At 37.1% G+C, this 20,680-nt stretch overlaps 1 protein-coding gene across 1 annotated transcript in view; it reads left to right on the top strand.

Moving 5' to 3' along the window:
- Positions 1 to 19,092, top strand: part of LOC140160856 (arginine-binding periplasmic protein-like) — a 37,294-nt gene extending 18,202 nt beyond the window's left edge. The window contains exons 3-8 of the mRNA XM_072184179.1: positions 1,556 to 1,608; positions 1,959 to 2,087; positions 4,391 to 4,587; positions 5,420 to 5,497; positions 7,183 to 7,396; positions 18,462 to 19,092. Of these exons, the coding sequence (XP_072040280.1) occupies positions 1,556 to 1,608; positions 1,959 to 2,087; positions 4,391 to 4,587; positions 5,420 to 5,497; positions 7,183 to 7,396; positions 18,462 to 18,508 (718 nt within the window). The 3' untranslated portion in view covers positions 18,509 to 19,092. The remainder of the gene's footprint in view (positions 1 to 1,555; positions 1,609 to 1,958; positions 2,088 to 4,390; positions 4,588 to 5,419; positions 5,498 to 7,182; positions 7,397 to 18,461) is intronic.
- The last annotated feature ends 1,588 nt before the right edge of the window (positions 19,093 to 20,680 follow it).

Raw genomic sequence — 20,680 nt, 5'->3', positions numbered from 1 at the left:
AGCTGAATAACACGACTGAGCAGCTTAGTGAAGAATGATCAAGGACCTTTGATCAACAATGTTCATGAAGAGGGAAAGATCGAGATACAAGAGAACAAGATTGAAAATGTGGAGTAGTTCAAGTTCCTTGGTTCATATATCACGCCAGCGGGAGACAATGAGACATGGAATAAGATCAGGCTGGGAATAGCGAAAGGAGCAACAACACGGACCTTGTGGAAGTACGGGGGAAGTACTGAAATCAAGTTTGAATTTGAAGATGAAGGTGATACTATCAAAAGCCTTGGTATTAATCTTTACGGATGTGAAAGTTGAAAATTGAGAACGAATGAGAAGAATATAATCCAAATTTTTGAGCTGTGGCAGTGGTGAAAAGTTCTGAGAGTAGGTGGATACAAAGAAAAACAAGTGGAATAGACCGTTGAAGTACCAGCGGAGGAAGGACTTCAGGGAGATGATTAAGAAGAGACAACTGACCAAGTATGGTCATTGTAAATGAAGGAGTAACAGCCAATTCCTATCGGCTGGCTATTGAATAAGAGATCTGTGCAATGGGGCGGAATAGAAAGAGGCGGAATAGGATGGGTTGACAATATCAAAACCGGTATGGTGAGCGCTAGAAGGATATCAAGATATCTTTTGATGGCTATGCTGAATCAGTACCACACATTGTAATTGAAAATGGAAAATAACATTAAAGACATTTTTAGAATGTTAATATTTTTATCTCATAATGTAGTGCAATTAACATGAAATAACAAATTAAATTACAACAACATACATACCGTACGTACTGGCAGTACGTACTATACATGAATCGTATGTACTAGTACATAACAGCTGGGTGTACATGTCGATATAGCGGTTTTCAGTATTTGGCCTGCGTACAATGTAGTACGTAATGCATTGGAAAAAATAAACTTCATATTATCATCAAAGTTTATATTACAGGCTATACTATACCTAGTGTTGGAAATAAGATTGAAGCCGTGAACTGACAATGCATTGTACTTTTGCAATGTATCGTGTTTCAGCATAAAATAAATAAAGAAAGCGAGCCCCAATCCTAGTGGCCCATTTTTACCCAATTATTGTTTAGGTCGAGCGTATTTTAAACAATAAACGTTTAAAATCTTTTAAACAACTAGTGGTTTAAAGTCTTAAATATGCAGTTGTTTAAAGCATTTAAGCATTAGTTAAAAGACTATAAACAGTGGCAAAGTTTAAGGCTCAAGGGTCACGTAACCAGCGCGTGTTTTAGATTGTTTAAGACTGGTTAAGAATTTTATATCGCAAAAATAAGAGTGTATAGGTGTATTTGTAACGGCTGTGTTACTTGTTGTGAAGTCTTTACATACACTATAAGTCGACTGCTTAGTGCCAGAAATGGGTAAGTGCAATAGCCGCAATATATAGTTGCTATGTGTAGATAAGTACAATATACTGTTTGTAAATTGCCAAATATTCACAGGGCAGCTATTACAGGTACCCACTTCTGACACTGAGCAGTCGAAATATTATCACTGATCACGTTGATCTTGTTTCCCTCTTACAGAGATGAAGAAACTGGACAGGTGGCGGGCTTTGTACCGGATATGGTGAATGCAGGTAGGCCTATCATACACGTTCACGTTTTGTGGAACGCTCTGTACATCATTATCGAGTCAAATAGATTAGACATAATGCTCTAATAGTAGCAGTACTGTTGAAATTGGATTAAAAATCCAGTCTCTTGACTCAAAGGCTGATATGAAAATTGTGCACATAGTTTAAAGGCCTTCTTTTCCTTGTTCCCGGGGACTGGTCCTATGTCTGCAGTACTGGTTCTTTCTGAAAAACTCCTTAAATTCATCAGAACATTAAAATAGGATCAACCATTAAAATAAATGAAACCTTGAAATGGACATTGAGCCTTCCTTAGACGAAGACACTAACAAGGTCTTACTATTTCTTCATAGTGTGCAGGGTAGCGAATAAGAATTGTGCGCTGGTATTCGACGTTTTTACCAATTGCTGGAACAGTGAAATCGGGAAGATACCACGTGGAGGTGTTGGGTTGTTGAGCGGATGGTATGACGGTTGCGCAGGTAAGATGTTGTTAATATTTATCACTGGTCCAAAGAACGAGTGGCGTGAGATGTTACTTGGTTACTATCCTCCTCAAGTTGAAAATTAATATTTAGGATGGGTCGAGATCGGAAGCTTACACGATTCTCATAAGCTTTCTAACACACAGCGGACAAATTAAAGTCACACTTCAGTGTACTTAAAAATGGCGGAAGCTATACAAGCTTTTGGGGCACCCTCTACGGAGGAGGTCCCGTTATTGCCTTGCAGTTGCAAATTGTTTCAATTTCTGGTCTTGCTATATTAGCTTCGCAACTTGATTTTAATTTTATTACTGTTTACTAATATGCATTGGATGCAAGTAAAGTAGTTCAATACAGCGGGACACATCGTCCACGCCTGGTAAAGAATTATTTTGTATAAGCACGTAAAAGCACGTGTTATAAACTGCTGAGAATAGCATCTATTACAAAATTAGCTTTATACTTGCACTCCGCGCTCCGTGAGCGATTGGTTAAAAGAATCATTGGCTAAAAATTAATTATGCCAATCGCTAATAGTTCAGCGATTCAGCTGTGAGTTTTCTTTCATAAAAAACAAGCTAATTATATTGGTAATATTTTGTTGAAGGTCGACTTTTTCAATGGTCTGTATAGAACGGTAAACTCAGGGAGAAAGCGATCACATTCCTCCGTGATGAGCACCGTTGCATATTGTGATGAATTGCTTTTATAACTATAAGTAAAAGAGACTACATGTTGTGCTATGATGGTGGTGTAGATTCTTTTGATGTGACATTTTGCTTTTTGAACGAAGCATTTGTAAGACTTGCAGTTAAATATATATGTTGAAAGAATATGCTAAGCGTTACTGTACGTATTGAAATTCCACTCTGCGTCTTGAAAACAAAAACTGACAAAAATTTCCATGAGTTAGCAACATTAAAGAGGATGACGAGCATGCGCAGATCTTAAAAATTAGTCATTTCAGCTGATAAATGACAACGCGCATTCGTAATGGGGGAAGAAGCGTGTATTGTTAAGGTAACCGGTGGTGTGCTTAAGCCTGAGTCGAACGGTCTATCTCGAAAAAAATCACCATGCGTGTCTGTTGAAGAACGAGTGGATTCGCCTACTATCATGGCAATTTCTGACACGAAGATATAGAATGATGACGCTGTGCGGGACATTACGCCTGTAATACGAAATTAATGAAAATCGCTTTGAAGTCTACTATATTAATTTTAAGTCCACTATTACGAACATATAGTATGATCCAGGTGGTGTGCGGCATGATTTACTGGAATAATGAGCCGTAATGACTCAAGGCCAAAATAACCTATTACACAATTCACTCCAATGCAAAAAAAAAGATAATACACTGTTTGATTAAGTTAACAAAATCTAAGTCTTTAATTGAAAGTAAAATATGATTGACACATGTACATGAACAATTAGTGCACAAACAATATAATCACACAATACAATCCCACTTTTCATATTAATGAAAGGCTAACGAAGCCTTGAGGCTATGGTAGCTGTGCTTCGGAAAACGCGTTTTCAGTTAAGCCTGATCTTACGACCTCTTAAGCCTTGAGGCTAGACAAGCCAACCCTAATAACAGTTTATTCTTGAATTCTTTACCAATGCAGTCAGTCATAAGAAATAAATACGTTTGGAAAACAATTCATAAGAATTTCAATTTCAACACGGTTATCGTTAAAAAGGTGATATCATAGCTATTTTTGTTTAGGGTCTTCTCCTTCAACATCCGATTTTCACCACGTAAATCTAGTGACGTAGCTAGGGGGTAATTGCGGGCATGTGCCCTGGGTAGGAGGGGGAATCGACTAATTTAGCACGTTAATGTTCGATTGTGAGCCCATCTCAAGCGATGAAGTCAAAACATTCGCGCTCTTTGCGCGCATATTCCAGCTTGAATGGCAAACTACTGTGGGATTCTATATATCCTTTGTCCCGTGCGCCACAACCACGATTTATGCCAATGCGTAAATGACAAAGGTAATATATATATTGCATGGTGGCTCTTGCATCATCCAACTTCATAACTTAAACTTATGATCTCGACACAAAATTAAGACGTACCTCAAATTTTCGGTCACAACTTTGACCTTCATCTGGAGATTATAACCCAAGTTTGGGATCAGTGACCTTTTGGACACTTGACCCCAAAACCCGGTCGTACACTCTTGGTAACTTGTTAATTTTGTGTTGAGATCATAAGTTTAAATTTCCAATTATGAAGTTTAGCAACACAGATGAACTTTCATGCTAACCTAATCATTATTAATTTTATCATTTAGGATGGCGTGTTAAAAACGAACGACAACGTACCTTTAAGTTTTCTGATCCGTTTACAAAATCTCCGCATCAGGCATTTGGCACCCTAAAGGATAATCCTAATAACTTCAACTGGCAAGATATTACTGGAAAGAAAATCGGCTTCATTGATGGTACCTCTGGTAATGAGCAGTGTCTCGCAAAATCTGATGGAATCGTTGTAAGTAAGATAATTTTTATAATCAAGACGATATTCTTCACAGCTAACTTAGCTACCCCCTCCCATTTATTTAACCATTGTTAAACCATGAAATGGTCTCGGCTTATATATATAGCTAAAATTTACTCCCTTACTCAGCAACCTTTGGGTCTTAAATAGACATATAATAAAAATATTTTCCCTCCCGGGGATGACACTCATATAAAACCATGTTCAATATATGGGTCATTTCGTATATCGAAATACCAAGAAGGTATGACCCCAATATTGTGTAAAATTGAGGGGGAAATTAAAGTAAACAATAGAAACCATATAATTTACTATAGTAGAAATAATGTCCTCTCACAAGACCCGGGTCACTATTCCTTTAAAGACCTGGGTCAATATACATATTGTGGGTCTTTCCTACATGGAATATCTTGAAACGTGCGATAGTGGTTATTAAGGGGTCACTTCCGGACTAAAACGAAATTCCTGCAAAATGCCTCTTCGGGCACAAATAACATATACCAGAGTGATGCCACGTGCACACATGCATTGACATTCGCCAATGTCAATGGGGTGTTCAGAGATTTTGGGGTCGAAGGTCATGAAGGGTGTGTACGTGGTCTTAGACCACAGTTATGTACATGTCTAGTTAGTTTTGTTTTTGTTCTGATTTGTGCTCACGTGGTTTTCCATTACCTTATCTTAGTTATTATCGATGGCTTTGTCTCCATATATCCTCTGTTACAAATCCAAAATTGAAGACATTATCAAATACGCATTCATGGCAACAAAATGAGGATAAAATTATTGATAACCATGATCGTATACTTGTTTCTAATTTAAGGGAGCCGCAGTTCCACCCGAAAACGTTGTCCACTGTACTCATTTGGATGACTGTTACGTAAAGCTGGAGGATGGAACGGTAAGCAGCGGCAAGGCGTTTCAACCAATGACGAGCCTTTATTGTGTCCGTTTGTCTGCAATGCGCGTGCGCCACGCTGCTCAGCGGCAAGCGGCAGGGTAGTATGAAACCAGCATTATAGCAAAACTATTTCTACATTTTTACATAATATTCACTTCATTACTCTTCTCCATCTGACTCATCAGCTCAGTTGGTCCGATTATCCGAAGGTCCCAAATCCTGGATGATCTAAAAACTTTATCGTATGTTTTTTCAAAGGTTATCGCGAAAACAGGACGTAATTACGAATTGCCCTTAAACGTGGTCTAGTCGAAATCTGGCAAATTTCACTAACATTTGTGTGTCTGATGAACCCTTCCATGTTTTCTTCTCATATAAAACATGTTTCATTTTGTTTTGAAATTGAGCTCAAATAGGACCAACATATATATTTATTCTGAGTAAATAGTTGGACAACCACATCTTGAAAACATTTTTATATATAGACATTATCCAAAGCTACAATCCCAGCAAACACAAAAACGTTTTTAAAACGTTTTAAATAAGTTATATTTTGGCTTTTGGTTTATGTAAAAACGTTTTAATAACATTAAAATGTCGGGTTATATAAAGGTCATAATAACGTTTTAAAACGTTTTGTATGAAAACACACTACAACAATATTTTTAAATGTTTTCAAAAAATGTTATTGTAAACTATTTTTGCAAACATTTTTGCCAAATATTGTGTCAATACTTACTTAACATTATGATAAAATATTTGAACCCAGGAAACACAGAAATGTTCTTAAAATGTTATTTTCAAAACCTTTTAATAACATTAAAATGTCGGGTTATATGAAGGTCATGAAAACGTTTTTAAAACGTTATTGAAAATATTTTGGGCAAACATTTTTCGCAAAATATTTTTTCAACCCCAAAATAACATTCTGTTTAGAATGTTTTCTATCAAGTTTTCAAGAATGTTTTTGGAATGTTATTAAAACGTTTTTATACCCTTTATATAACCCGACAATTAAACGCTTTCTGTAAAACATTTTTGTTTGCTGAGCAGTAGATTTTCAAAAATGTTTTTTAAGGTTATGAAAACGTTTTATACTCTTAATATACCCTTTATATAACCCGACATTTAAACGTTTTCTGACAACCTTTTATAACCTTTTGCGAATGATGTCGAAAACGTTTTGTGTTTGCTGGGATATGATGCTTATTAAACTTTTGGCTTCAGCTTTTAATCGTTTCCGATATGCCAAATCTGTATTCAATTTAACCAAACTATCTTAACAACCAAAATTCACATTTTCATCTAATAACTTTTATTTTGTAGCCTAGATTTATGAGTATAATCAAAGGTCATTTCAACTCCCTGGCGCGTAAGATAACAGAGATGTGACGATGCAGATGATGGAACTTTTTGAATGACCCTCGTATACATTTATAAATTATGCACTTTTCATTTACATGATTTAGATGCATAATAATTTTCAATATCAGCGCACGAATCGTTGAAGCGATCAATATCGATTAGTATTGCTAAAATGAGATGTGGCATATTATACTCTTTGGATTGGGAAATCACAACATTTCCTATTTTGATTACCAAAATGTATTTCTGAAGCTTGATGATGGACACCAGCCGTTAGCTTTTGTTTCTCTGCCGAATAATGTCACTTTACTTCGCTTCAGATTGATGCTATATTCTCGGATGCCAGTTGGGTCCGAGGTAGTGACGTTGTTGAAGAGGTAACAGACCGTCTGCAAGCATGTACACTAGGTGGCTTCGGCATGATGACTCGGTTTGACAATAGCCTTATTGATTCATGGTGGGCGCCAGCTCAGGAAAAACTACTGGCAAGCAAGGAATACCATGAGATATGTAATGATGTAAAAATTGCGCATGGTAAGTGTATTTGCATTTTTGGGGAGGGACGGGACGTTGTATGTTATATTTCACCTAGCTCCTGTTTTCATCAAATCATCCTATACATATACCATGTAAAAATGTAAAGCAACACAGCCAATCTCTTTGTCGTAGCGATTGGGCCGGACTTCTCCATAAAATGTTGCTACGGGCGATCGCTACCTCATATATAGTAGGTTTTTCACATGTACTTCCAGGCATTGAATAAAGCGCAGGTAGGCATTTGTACACCTGAATGGGGAGAGGCCATAGGAGTGCATATCCTTGACTAACTGCACAACACTTTGACGCCGCGAGGATTCGAACCCACGTCAAACTCGAGCCTTTTATCTTTTTATAGGCCTACCAGTTTAAAACTAATCTTTAATTTTGGTCAATGTTTGCATTGAATTGCAAAGCGTTGTGCTTCGCTTTTACCAATCCCCCACCATCGGAAATTTCATTATTTAAATATGTCACTGCTCTATAACGTGAAGTAAGCTTAACGATGTTCAAATATTTCACATGATATATCTATTATATAATTACCTATAGCTAAAGTGAGGGTTTAGTTTCGAAAATCAAGGCGACCATAATGACCGCAAATTTTAGTTCTAAATGGCTTCAAATTTCTTTGTTTTTCAAAATAAGTAACAAAATCAGTGATAAATGAAAGTTGCTGTTCAAATTGAAAAATAAGGATCTTTGGGTGACAGATCAAATGGAAAAATAGGGGGTCTTCTGGTGACAGAGCATATGTTCGTAAGCAAATGGAGTATTTGGGTGACAGCGACGCTGAAAAGGGGGTCTTAACAGCCCTACCTACGCGTCACCTCCAAAGTGGGAGTGTCCCCCCCCCCCCGGTGATACGAACCAATGCAACTTTCGAATTAGTCCCTTCCCTTCAGCCCCTTTCCTCGAAGCTGTATACACCCAGTGGGCACACCCGACGTTGAAATCACGTTGAAATCAGGTTGACGTTTCGACGTTGAAATCACGTTGTATTTGCAAATCGACTCTAACCTGATTTCAACCCGATTTCAACGTTGATTCAACGTCGAAATTTCAACCTAATTTCAACCTGAATTTCACGTTGTATTAACGTCGAAATTTCAACCTAATTTCAACCTGAATTCAATCCGATTTTAACCTGATATTTATTTAAATATAATTATTATATAGTAATAAATTTAGCCTATACGTACCCACGTGTAGAACCTCACCGCTGTGGTCCGTCTGGGAGAATATTATCATGAATTCATGATTATAGGCTAGGCCTGGTATCGCCCCTGGGTAACTGGTATCGCCGTCGTTGTCGGTGCAAAGGGCCGGTGCAGTCGGCACCCATACGCGGGATGCAACCGGGTGTGGAGTCGTGGTGAGCCGCGCGCAGTGGTCGGTGCAGAGCTAGAGGGACGGTGCAGTCGGCATCCATACGCGGGAGTCTACCGGGTGTGTTGTCGGTTGGCCATATGCAGTGGAGCATGCGTCGGAGGGCCGGTGCAGTCGGCACCGCAACGCGGGAGGCAAACGGGCGTGGAGTCGGTGGGCCCGTGCGCGGCGGTCATGTTTTTGACCAAAAATCACATTTTTGACCAAAAATCACTATTTTTGACCAAAAATCACATTTTGACCAAAAATCACAATTTTGACCAAAAATCACATTTTGACAAAAATCACATTTTGAACAAATATCGCATTTTGACCAAAAATCCTATTTTGACCGAAAATCACATTTTGACCAAATATCACATTTTGACCAAAAATCATATTTTCACCAAAATCACATTTTGACTAAAAATCACATTTCAGACCAAAAATCACATTTTTGACCAAGAGTACATTTTTGTCCAAAAATCACATTTTTGACTGACAATCACATTTTTGACCAAAATCATTTGACTAAAAATCTTATTTTCACCAAAAATCACATTTTTGACTAAAAATCACATTTCAGACCAAAAATCACATTTTTGACCAAGAGTACATTTTGTCCAAAAATCACATTTTTAACCAAATATCACATTTTGACCGAAAATCATATTTTGACCCAAAATCACATTTTGACTAAAAATCACATTTGTGTCTGGACACCTCGAATAAGCCGTAAAGTCCCCCTCTGGTCATTTTTACTTTTTTACATATTTGCAAAGAGCATGTTTCAGGGATTAAAATGACACCTCAATGAACTTCATATGACGATCAGAAGCAAAGTTATGGCTTGTTATAGGTTGTCATGAATCAAAACGTGAAAACAAGAAAACCCCGTTCAAAGTTAGGGAAGCAAAATGACCATTCATCAGATGGGCCTCAGAAAATGTAGATTATTTCATATTTCCACTTATTTCTTTAAAATAAAACTTTGTATGTGTTTAGAAGAAAGCTTAAACATTTCAAATCTGCAAAAATCTCAACTTCGCCAAAATACGAGATTTGCATATATTTTCACCTGTAGCTCGAAATGAAGTTTGCCGAGTTTACGGCTCATTCGCCGCGTCTAGCCACATTTTAGACCAAAAATCAAATTTTTGACCAGGAGTACATTTTTGACTAAAAATCACATTTTGACCATAAAACACATTTTTGACCCCTGACCAAAAATCCCATGTTTTGAAAAAAAAACCCATATTTTTGACCAAAAATCACATATAAATATAAATTTTATGACCAAAAATAACATTTTTACTTTCTTCTTAGTATTCGATTTTGCTAATTTCTCACCTTTTTATATCAGTTTATCGTAAAAGCCTCAATTTGATGATTTTACCTATTTTTAACCTTCAAATCCTAAATAGCTTTCCATATATGTTACGTGCAAAGTAAGCGTCGCGTTTTAGGCCATAAGTCGAGTTACCTTGAACTTTGAAATTTATTTTTGATATCATCATCATATCAATTTTTCAACGTCGTCGCAGAGCCTGCAAGTTGAGTTGCCCAGTAAACACAAAACATTTTACATATAACGTTTTATTGTTGGTTTATATAAAGGGTATAAAAACGTTTTAATAACGTTCTAAAAACACTTTTGAAAAAAAGATGCACGATATTTTAACATGTTATTATAGAGTTGACAACATGTACATACAGGACACTTCTTTCACCTATTATTGGTATAAAATCAACCAGGAATATTATAGTGCTCTAGCTGCAGAACAATTTTGGATATGAGGTAATTTTTCAATATGGTATATCCACTTTCATAGTGGCTGCCGCCTTACCTGGAAAACACCAAAAACACTTGAAACATTGAACATTTTGATCTTTCATATTGAAGATATAGATTTTTTCCCAAAAAGACCTAATTTTTTTGGTGTTTGGGAAAAAAATCTATAATTATCTTCAATACGAAAGGTCAAAATTTTCAATTGATCGTCGGTTTTTCATCCCACCTACATACGTATAAATCATCAGATTTATGAAGTTTACTTCGAGTACTGTTAAATATCAAAAATATCAATTTTTAATGATTTGCTATAAAATGTGTATTACATTGCGAATTTCAACAAATCAAAATTCCAACAAATCAAAAGTCCCACAATAAATACTGTCCAAACGTTCATACTCCATCCCTTAATAGAGTTTGAATTCAGGGCAAGTTATGGTTTCATATTTTGAAACATATTCTCCTACACATCGCAAATCCAAAATAAAATCAGCTCCGTCCTTTTGATTTTCAAGTTACGTTACCATGGTTACATGTATCATACTTTGATACAATTTGTATCTAAACGCATCCTGAACACTTATACCCCGTCTTCAACACTGCTAACGTTTAGCTATACATGTTTAGATATGTAACAAGTAACAACATCACAGGACTTCCTACCATGAAGATGTGTGTCACACATCAAAAATTCAAGGTTGCTTGGAATTTTGTGCTGAAAGTCATTTTAAACTTTTAGAAATTAGATCTCGTAAGCTTTTTATTTGTGATTTGTGATGTTTAGGAGTTGGAGTTGCCAAAAATACCTATCGTTTCGTGAAAATGTGGAAAACAATATTTGCTTTTATTCCTAAGCACTTTAAGGAGTCTCCGGCAATCATAACATCATGCCTTATAAATTTATGTTAGAAAAATAATAATCAAGCACGAATCACATGGTCGCCATGAGTTTGTTTTAGATAAAACCACGTGATTCGTGCATGATAATTATTTTTCTTACATATAATAGAGAATAATGTTGTGATAGGCGGAGCCTTCCTTTAAAACGTGTGTATTTGTTTAAAAAGTGTTAGAGCTGGACATTTAGAGCCTAAGCACATTAGATTTGTGACCCGGGATTTGTGATGGTTCTCAAAAGAACTCGTGAATTTTCAGAAAGCTGTTTGTGTTAAAGTGCGAGGGTTATCCATAGGCCTATATATGTACTAGGAGGACACTTTAGAACTTGACCCTTTTGGAACCTTTTAAGAATGTACTGGATGCAATGTGCCCATTATACTTAATGTTAATATAGGGTTTCCCTGGCTTGCGTAAAAATCTTGAGTAAAAATCTCAAGTTTTTCTTCTTTACACGTTACAACTTACTTAAAACTTCTGATACCATGTAAGATATCTTTAACATAATTATGGTTTCTAAGTCCTGACTTTTACACCTATAACTAAACTGGAAATTGTTGACAGATTATACAACTGAATACTTCTATTTTTCTCATCGAAGAACTTCACAGAGCTTTCTTAGACTGATGATCATATCATTATACAGATAGTGTGATCAATAGCTGTTCTGCGTTTGCAATCCACCCTTCAACGTATTCAAAGGATCCTTGTCGTGCGCTCAGTTTTAGCTGAAGGAGATAAGCATCGAAAACGTCAACCCTATCAGTAGGCTTATATCGCATTGATGATGTCATCAATACCAATATTAAGAAAATCTAGACCAGAATCTGTATTTGCTTGCTTAGGTCTTTCTATGTCAAGACACATATCAAGGCAAGAACAGCTGTTATCATTAAGCTGATGGGTTTGCACATTTTTTGACCAAAAATCACATTTTGACCAAAACACTTTTGAAGCTGGTCCATTTCACAGTTCCTGGAATGTGAGACGTGAGTTCATTCCATCTGCGGGCTATATGGAATGAATGATGACTAACAACTTAAGTTAGATCTTGAACGGATGAGTAGTATGTGGCAGCAACTGCTCAACGATGGACTTTATTCAGTGTAGGAGTTGCCCGGGAGGAGTTGGTCCATGCCATGCCGTGCCAATTTACTCCATCTTTGATTTGACCATGCTCTTGTATTAAAATTATGGCTCTCTCAAGTTGTTAGTTCATCCGAAATCTTTGGCTGCATCTAAACTTTCTAAGTTAAGTCAATTTTCTTGATGCTTTATACATTGTACATTGTCATGGACTAGTCTGTCTATTGCATGGCCAATCTTGTTTTGATTCCATTGTCACGTGGCACAACAACACGTCAGCTGTAACGACAAAAATAACAATTTAGGGATTTAAAAAATACACATACAAAAACATTATATTTGACATAGACTTGCAGTACGATTAATATGCTTAATGTAAAATAGGCATAGGCCTACTGAAGGTAGACCTGTTACTCCTGACTGTTTAGGGTCATTCTGCTGAACAATTCTTAGGGCCATTCTTGGGACCAAAAAGAGGGAAATTATAACTTATTTTTGCTCCTTTATACACATGCTTTAGACTAGAGACATTATTTGGGGATGTGAAATCTTCTGCCTAAAAAATCTGCCTAAAAAGTGTTCAACACTAATTGGCTCATGCTTGCACATGTTTAAAGTAGGCATACTCAGAGAACATGATATTTTTGACATAGAGCAGTGATAAGTTTAATGAAAAATTAAAAATAGCCTCACTTTCTTTCTAATACTGAATAAAGTTCATAATTCATTTAGCCTATTCAAAACGAAGATAAGTAGATTATTAATATATGGGTCCTATGATGTATATCTTTGTAATTTAACCTTAAGTCTCTCAGAAAAGATTAGATATAGGCCTACCCGTTATGTTTACTAAGCGGTTGCAACTAGGCCTACCAAGGAAGCATAAGCGAACATTAACATGATTAAAGCAGAAGATACGTAAATGTAGGCCAGTACTCATGTAGTAGTTATTATTCATTGCATAGATATTTTATGTCAAGCTAGCCTAAAGTTATGTTAAGGAGTCGGTCACCCATCTTTGCACATTTTTTGTGGGACCTTAGAGCAGAGCTCATCAGACATATCGATAATTTTGAATAGGGATGTCCTTCTGATATATTTAATAATTTAAATTTATTGAAATTCGCGATGCAATAAAGATTTTGGGGCAAATTATTAAAAATGGCAATTTTTGACATTTAACAGAATTTTCTCAAAGTAAACTTAATAAATCGAATGATATCTACTTGAAGTGTATGTAGCTGGGATGAAAAGCCAACTATCAATTGACAATTTTGACCTTTAATATATAGATTTTCCTCCAAAAGACCTACATTTTGTCGGGGTACAATCTATATCTTCGTCCCAGCTACATACACTTTAAGTATATCATTAGATTTATAGAATTTACTTCGAGGACTGTTTCAAAATATCAATTTTAATCTCGAATTTCAAAAATAAAAATTATTTGATACCGTACTAGAAGGACATTCCTCGTATTCAAATCAAAATGCAATTAGATATGTCTGATGTGCTCTCAGGTCCCACACAAAATACGTGAAAACGTTGCTATCCGAGCTCTTAAGCTCTATTTATTAAAAAAAAGCTTTATTCCACAAATTCCACTAGCCTAGTCCTAAGATTACTAACTAAATATTACTTGTACTACTATTTACGCCTAGCCATATTTATAGGCTCCTGGGCCCTGTATTCTTCATAATTCTGCGCTTATTAAAATATCATTTTGTCAGTGGGATGTGGACTTCCACAAACTTGGTATCACTATCACTCAGTATATTATTTTTATCATTTGACATTGAAATTCATGTCAAATCATCAAAGACACATCTAGTCTGCCCTACCAGTAACTTAATGTCTAAAAAAAATACACTAGAGATAATGATTTGCGCTCACAGAGCGCAGACAATCGCAAGGCATGTAATTCTTTAATGACCATTTGACCTGACCTTTGACCTTAATGTTTCCCGGGTCACGCGGTTTGTTGTCACCGAAATTGAGCCCCATATCCATTACAAAAATGAAATTACGGTATAAGATTTGACCCCAGTTAACCTTTGACCTGACCCCTGCAAAGTGTTCCAACATATCCCCCTGGTCATTAATTTTGTTGTCACCGAGTTTGAGCCTCGTACCCCTTACAGATGTCCAAAAAATGCATTTCTAAAACTGTGACCTCTGCATGACCTTTGAACTCACTGACCCCTGCAAAATGTTCCCCTGGTCATGAGATTTGCTGTCACTGAGTTTGAGTCCAGAAGAAGAAATTATAAGATTTGACCCAAGATAACCTTTGACCTGACCCCTGCAAAGTGTTCAATATATTCCCCTGGTCATTAAGTTTGTTGTCAGAGTTTGAGTCCCGTACCCCTTACAGATGTACAGAAAATGCATTTCTAAAATTTGACCTTTGACCTGACCCTGTAAAATGTTCCCCTGGTCATTAGATTTGTTGTCACCGAGTTTGAGCCCCATACCCATTACGGATGTCGAGATAATGCAATTGTGAGATTTTACCCCCTTAATGACCTTTGACCCCAATTCTTTGTACAACTTTTAGACACTGGCTAAGGCGATGCAGGTATGCAAGTGACGTCATTGTATTATGTAATTTGTGGAAGATGAAGCATTTTAGTGAAAATCACATTTAGGCCATAAATGACCTATGACCTTTGACCCCGAGTTGGACACTGGCCTAGAGCATATGGCTACGATGGCTCGTTATAGGTTTGACAGAAGAAAGAATGAAAGAAAAACTGACCAAAAACAGTACAATCGCAAATTAAAAATTTGCGATTGTAATGACCTAGAACATGAGCATTGCTGCAAGATATAGGAGGCTAGGGCTAGGCCTAGGGGCATAGTTTCTTAATTATACAATAAACATTTGCATTTCCCCCAGGCCCGTAGCCAGCACCACCTTTTTTATGCCTTCTTGGTCCGTCCAAAATTGTCCAAATCCGCCCAGTCCAAAAAGTTCCAAATTTTGACAAAAGTCCACTTTTTCAAAATCAATAACCCCCCTCCCCCCTTCCAAATAATCCAGACTACGGGCCTGATTGGCCGCAGCAAATATTCCAAACTGGCATGACTGGGTCTTGTACAAAGTACAAGTCCTTAAGCATGTCAACTTCAAGGCACTGTTTCGTGTCTGTCGAATGGTGCATTCATGATTGTACAGCATGCATGTCATGTGCAGCAGGCATGTATTACCGGTAACTGCTTAGTAAGCTTAACTATTTTAACATATCCTGATGATACATAATGGAAAACCAAGTTGAAATATCATCCAGCAATGTGTCCAAAAGTCAAGTAGACCTTTAAAGAAAATTTAAATGTTTACTAACCTGTTTTATTTGCAAATTTAGGCCTCAAGTTCATGTTCGTCACAACGTCGCGTACAACTCCTTTTGCTTACTGAATGACTGATGTACATTGGCATGTTGGGCAATATCCGTTCTGGAAAAGTGTTGGGCGAAAGCGATACTACTACAATTTTAATCCAAATTTTTTAAACTTTTGAATGTCCAAACATGGTGATCTAGGATTAGAAACATGTTTTTAGGTCAAAATGCGACCAGAACTAACGAATATCCAAAAATTTGAAATTGTTTTTCAACATGTTTCAGATATAGGCCTAGGCCGACTAGCCTACAACTCTAGCGTGATGCAGAATTAATTCACTGCTTGCCTATAAATGATCTCCACAGATCCAGATCCAAATCCAGATCCTACATCAAGTTCAAACAAACGGACACATTCAAGGCATTATGTCATTGATTGATGCGCCATCCCGCTCGTGGCAGTGGCATCAGTTTTGCACTCGCGTGTGCGTAGGCCTACCCATAAACACTTGTGAAGGCACGTGCGTACTCACAAACACTTGTGCACGCGCGTACGTACCTTCAATAATTTGCAAATGTGCGTGCGTACATATAAACACTTGTAAACGCGAGTGTGCACTTGCAAACACTTGCGAACTCGCATGCGTACCCGTAATAACTTTCGCGCACCCATAAACACTTGCGAACGGGCATGCGTACTCGAAAACACTTGCAAATTCGATTGCGTAACGTACGCGCGTGCGTACCCGCAATAACTTTCGAACACAAGGGCGTACCCATAAACACTTGCGCATGCGTGTGCGTACCCATAAACACTTGCGCATACGCTTGCGTACCCATAAACACTTGCGCATACGCATGCGTACTTGCAAACACTTGCGAACGTGCATGCGTACGCATAAACACTTGAGAACTAGTGTATTCACGCAAACACTTGCGAACGTGCGTGCGTATAGGCCCCTACTCCCAAACACTTGGGAACGGGCATGCGTACCCGCAACGTGCGTTTGTACTTGCAAACACTTGTGTATGCATAATATGTGTAGCCTACTTGCAAACACTTGCGAACGCGCGTGCGTACCCGCAATAACTTGCAAACGCATGTGCGTAGGCCTACCTACAAAGACTTGAACATGTGCATGCGTACCCATAAACAATTGCACACGCGCGTGCGTATTCGCAAACACTTGCGAACATGTGTGCGTACCGGCAATGTACGCAAGCGTACCCATGAACACTTGTAAACACGAGTGCGTACTCGCAAACATTTGCGAACGCTTGTTAACACAATTGTGCACGCGTGTACGTACCCACCCACAATATCTTGCAAACGTGCGGTATAGGCCTACCTAAACACTTGCCGTCCCCATGAAAAAAATTAGAGAGGGCGTGCCCCCCCCCCCCTAACTCTCCCCTGCTTTCTCCGACTATGATCGACAACATAGGCCTATGATGCGGCCGGCCCACCCACTCCCGCACCCGGTTGCCTCCCGCCTAGGGGTGCCGACCTCGATCTGCCGATCTCGTAGCTACTGACGCCGGCTATGCCGCCGCGGTGATACCCGGGCAATACCCCGGGGCGATATGATCGGGTTAGTAAAATAGTTAGAAGATATGCGAATAGGCATATTAGGGACCGATCACAAACACTTGTTAGGGGGGCTGATGCAAAAAATAAAATCATCGCGAAAGTTTTTCGCCCCCTTTCAGATCTCTAAAAATTCAGCCTCCCCCACTTTGACATGAAAATTATGGGTCAATCCCAGAGAAAATCATATAAACTCAATTTTCCTGGGAGAATTTTTGGTCATTTTTCAAGGCCCCTCCTCTACCCCTAGGAGGGTCAAAACTAAAGCCCCTTCCACCCTTTTGCCTCAGCCCCCCTAACACGTGTTTGTGAACGTCTTTTGCACCAACTTCACCATGTTGTAGGAATTCCCATATCAACATCAGCCCGCCAATTGAGCGGCGAGGGGGCATACCCCCTACCACCCGGTGTTTTCGCGTAAGTATTTGAGGTAGTGCATGCCGCGCGCGCCACTTGAAGAAGGGAACGGAAGTTCGGTTTAAATCATTAGATCATGCGGCCTGGATATATAGAAAAACTTGGGTAAAATTTCAATGCTATCAACCTTTAAACATGTTTTATACTAGGCATATGCATATTTCGTCCTAATAATATTTTATGTAAGGTCATTAAGTTGTACATTGAAACATTGGTTGAAATCAGGTTGAAATTTCAACGTTGTATCAACGTTGAAGTTTCAACCTGATTTCAACCTCCTAATTTTTGCATTGAAAGTTGGTTGAAACATGGTTGAAATCAGGTTGAAATCTCAACGTTGTATCGACGTTGAAATTTCAACCTGATTTCAACCAATCTCTAGGTTGAAATCGGGTTGAAATCAGGTTAGGTTAGGATTTCGACGTTGTATCAACGTTGATACAACGTCGAAATCCTAACCTGTGCCCACTGGGCATACATCATTTGCTGGCACTGATTGCTAAAAATCTTTAATATTTATGTTTTAGGCATATAAATAGTAATTATTGTCTTTTATGTGTTTATCTATTATAGGTCACATACCCGGGTATGATCCGATAGACTTCTGCATTGGTTTGTAAAGGTCTACATATCAGATGAGAGATGATGATGATGGATACGAATGACAGCATCCATGTTTCTATCATAATATGAAGCTATCAGTGAGACTGATGTCAAACTACAATTGCATTTTGCAAATAAAACATAATTTTAATAAACATAAACATTTATATCATAATTAGCACGTTATAATTATGGGCTTTAAAGCAAGTATGGGCATTAAAAACAAATATTCAAAGATTTGTAATCCAAATCAAACACAAAAATACTGAACAACTCTGAATTTGGGGGTGATTTGGAATCTACCAGTAAGTTTATTGATTGCAAAACCCTGAATAAAAATCCACTTGGGAAGCTAACAAACAGAGGGAGTGCGGTGACTGAAAAGATCACATGTGAACATCTATATCAATTGTACACACATTAATACAAATCAGAGTTTTATGCTTAAATGTAATAGCAAGTGTATGCATAATGGGCAAATGGACTACGGAGAAGTCTAAGAATGATCTGGACCATGTTAGAACTTGTGACAAAATATTAAAAACATAAGAAGTGTATCTAAAATCTAATATCTGCAATAAATTGTTGGCATGTTTCCTAATTTTCTGTTATCTGTTTATATTTTTATGTATATGCACATTATTTTATTGTCCGTCAAACAACTTAAACTCACTTAGTGATTCAACTTTTTATTGTTGAAGACCAAAAGTTTACATAAAGTTGGTCAAAACCAAAAGGGAATGCGAAGCGCAAACGGTGAAACTGAAAAGATAAATGCTGGTATCTGAATGATACAATTGTATACAAATATTGTGTGTCAAAAGTTTAAGAGGTATTAAAAAAAACTTTGATGTTCAAAACACATTTTTCAAACTTCCGCTTATTTTTAGGGGTCATTTTCCACTTAATGTACCCTCTTCTAAATAATAATAATAATAATAATAATAATAATAATAATAATAATAATAATAATAATAATAATAATAATAATAATGATAATAATAATAATGATAATAATAATAATAGAGAAGTTGGTGGCACTTTTAAGCTTCCATATTAAAGCAATTTTGATAGAGTACCTATACCATAGTGTCTCCATATCAGGTTTTGGTCATTTCAAGAAAACTCTTTGCAAGTTAAAATTATCTTAAAAGGGCATTTCGTGATCCACAGCCTCACCCCCCCACTTTACGTAAAAAAAGTTGAGATTTTTATACCACTGGAAACCTCTGGCTACATAATATTTATATACCAAACATTTCTTGCAGATTAATTCGTTTGGCAAAAATATTTGAATTTCGTTCTGGTATACCAGAACGAAATTACAACAGTGGCCTATGGAACAGTGTCATACACATAACCATGCATAACTCGCAAACACAAAATCGGAATTTTGGGAGTAAGCTTTTTTCGTGGATATATCTACTAGCTTCTACTGACAAATGTCATAAAACGAGGATGCTAGGATCAACAAATCCTCCTTTAAATCAAATTTACTTTAATTATTAATAGTGTGCTTAATCATATTTTGGTTAATTCATTGAGGTTAAAAGAAATTTTATGACAACTCAAACAAGAGAGGACTTTCTTCTGGGGAACATTTATTATTTACTACATAATCCCTACTGTTTCGTGAACAGGGCAGTGAGTTTGTTACCAAACCATGCAGAGGTATCGTGGGAAACTAGATGCATGGATTTGTGTACAATAGAGCATAGATTCTGAAATGAAAGAGGTAGGCCTATAACCTACTTTTGACTGCGGGGTCGAACACAATCATGTATCCATTTTCTCGTGATAACAGTAACCTACTTTTAATTCAGTTGACTGCGCGGGGTCAAACATTTATTCCTAATAGGCCTAATAGTAATAATAATAAAAGATATCCAAAGGGGGAAATCACAATTTTGTGATAAATAGAATGTTTGACTGTTGTCATTTTAAAGTTACACTTTGTTAATTAAATGCTTATTATTTTATATTTCGATTGGTTTTTATTGGAATAGGCCCTATAACAATAAAGGACGTTTATTTTCGGAGTGTTGCCAAAGTACAAATAATCAATGTTATTAATCTCGCGGGAAGTTTTTAAAACCTACATGTAAATATTCAACACATTACATTTTCATTAAAATTTGTGTTTAAATTGTAGAAATAAAGATAATAATAGTGCAATCTTTCAGAATACG

Source organism: Amphiura filiformis, chromosome 9 (assembly GCF_039555335.1).
Source record: "Amphiura filiformis chromosome 9, Afil_fr2py, whole genome shotgun sequence".
Taxonomy (NCBI): Eukaryota; Metazoa; Echinodermata; class Ophiuroidea; order Amphilepidida; family Amphiuridae; genus Amphiura; species Amphiura filiformis.
Note: the sequence above shows the minus strand (reverse complement) of the source record. Positions and strands in the feature narration are given on the sequence as shown.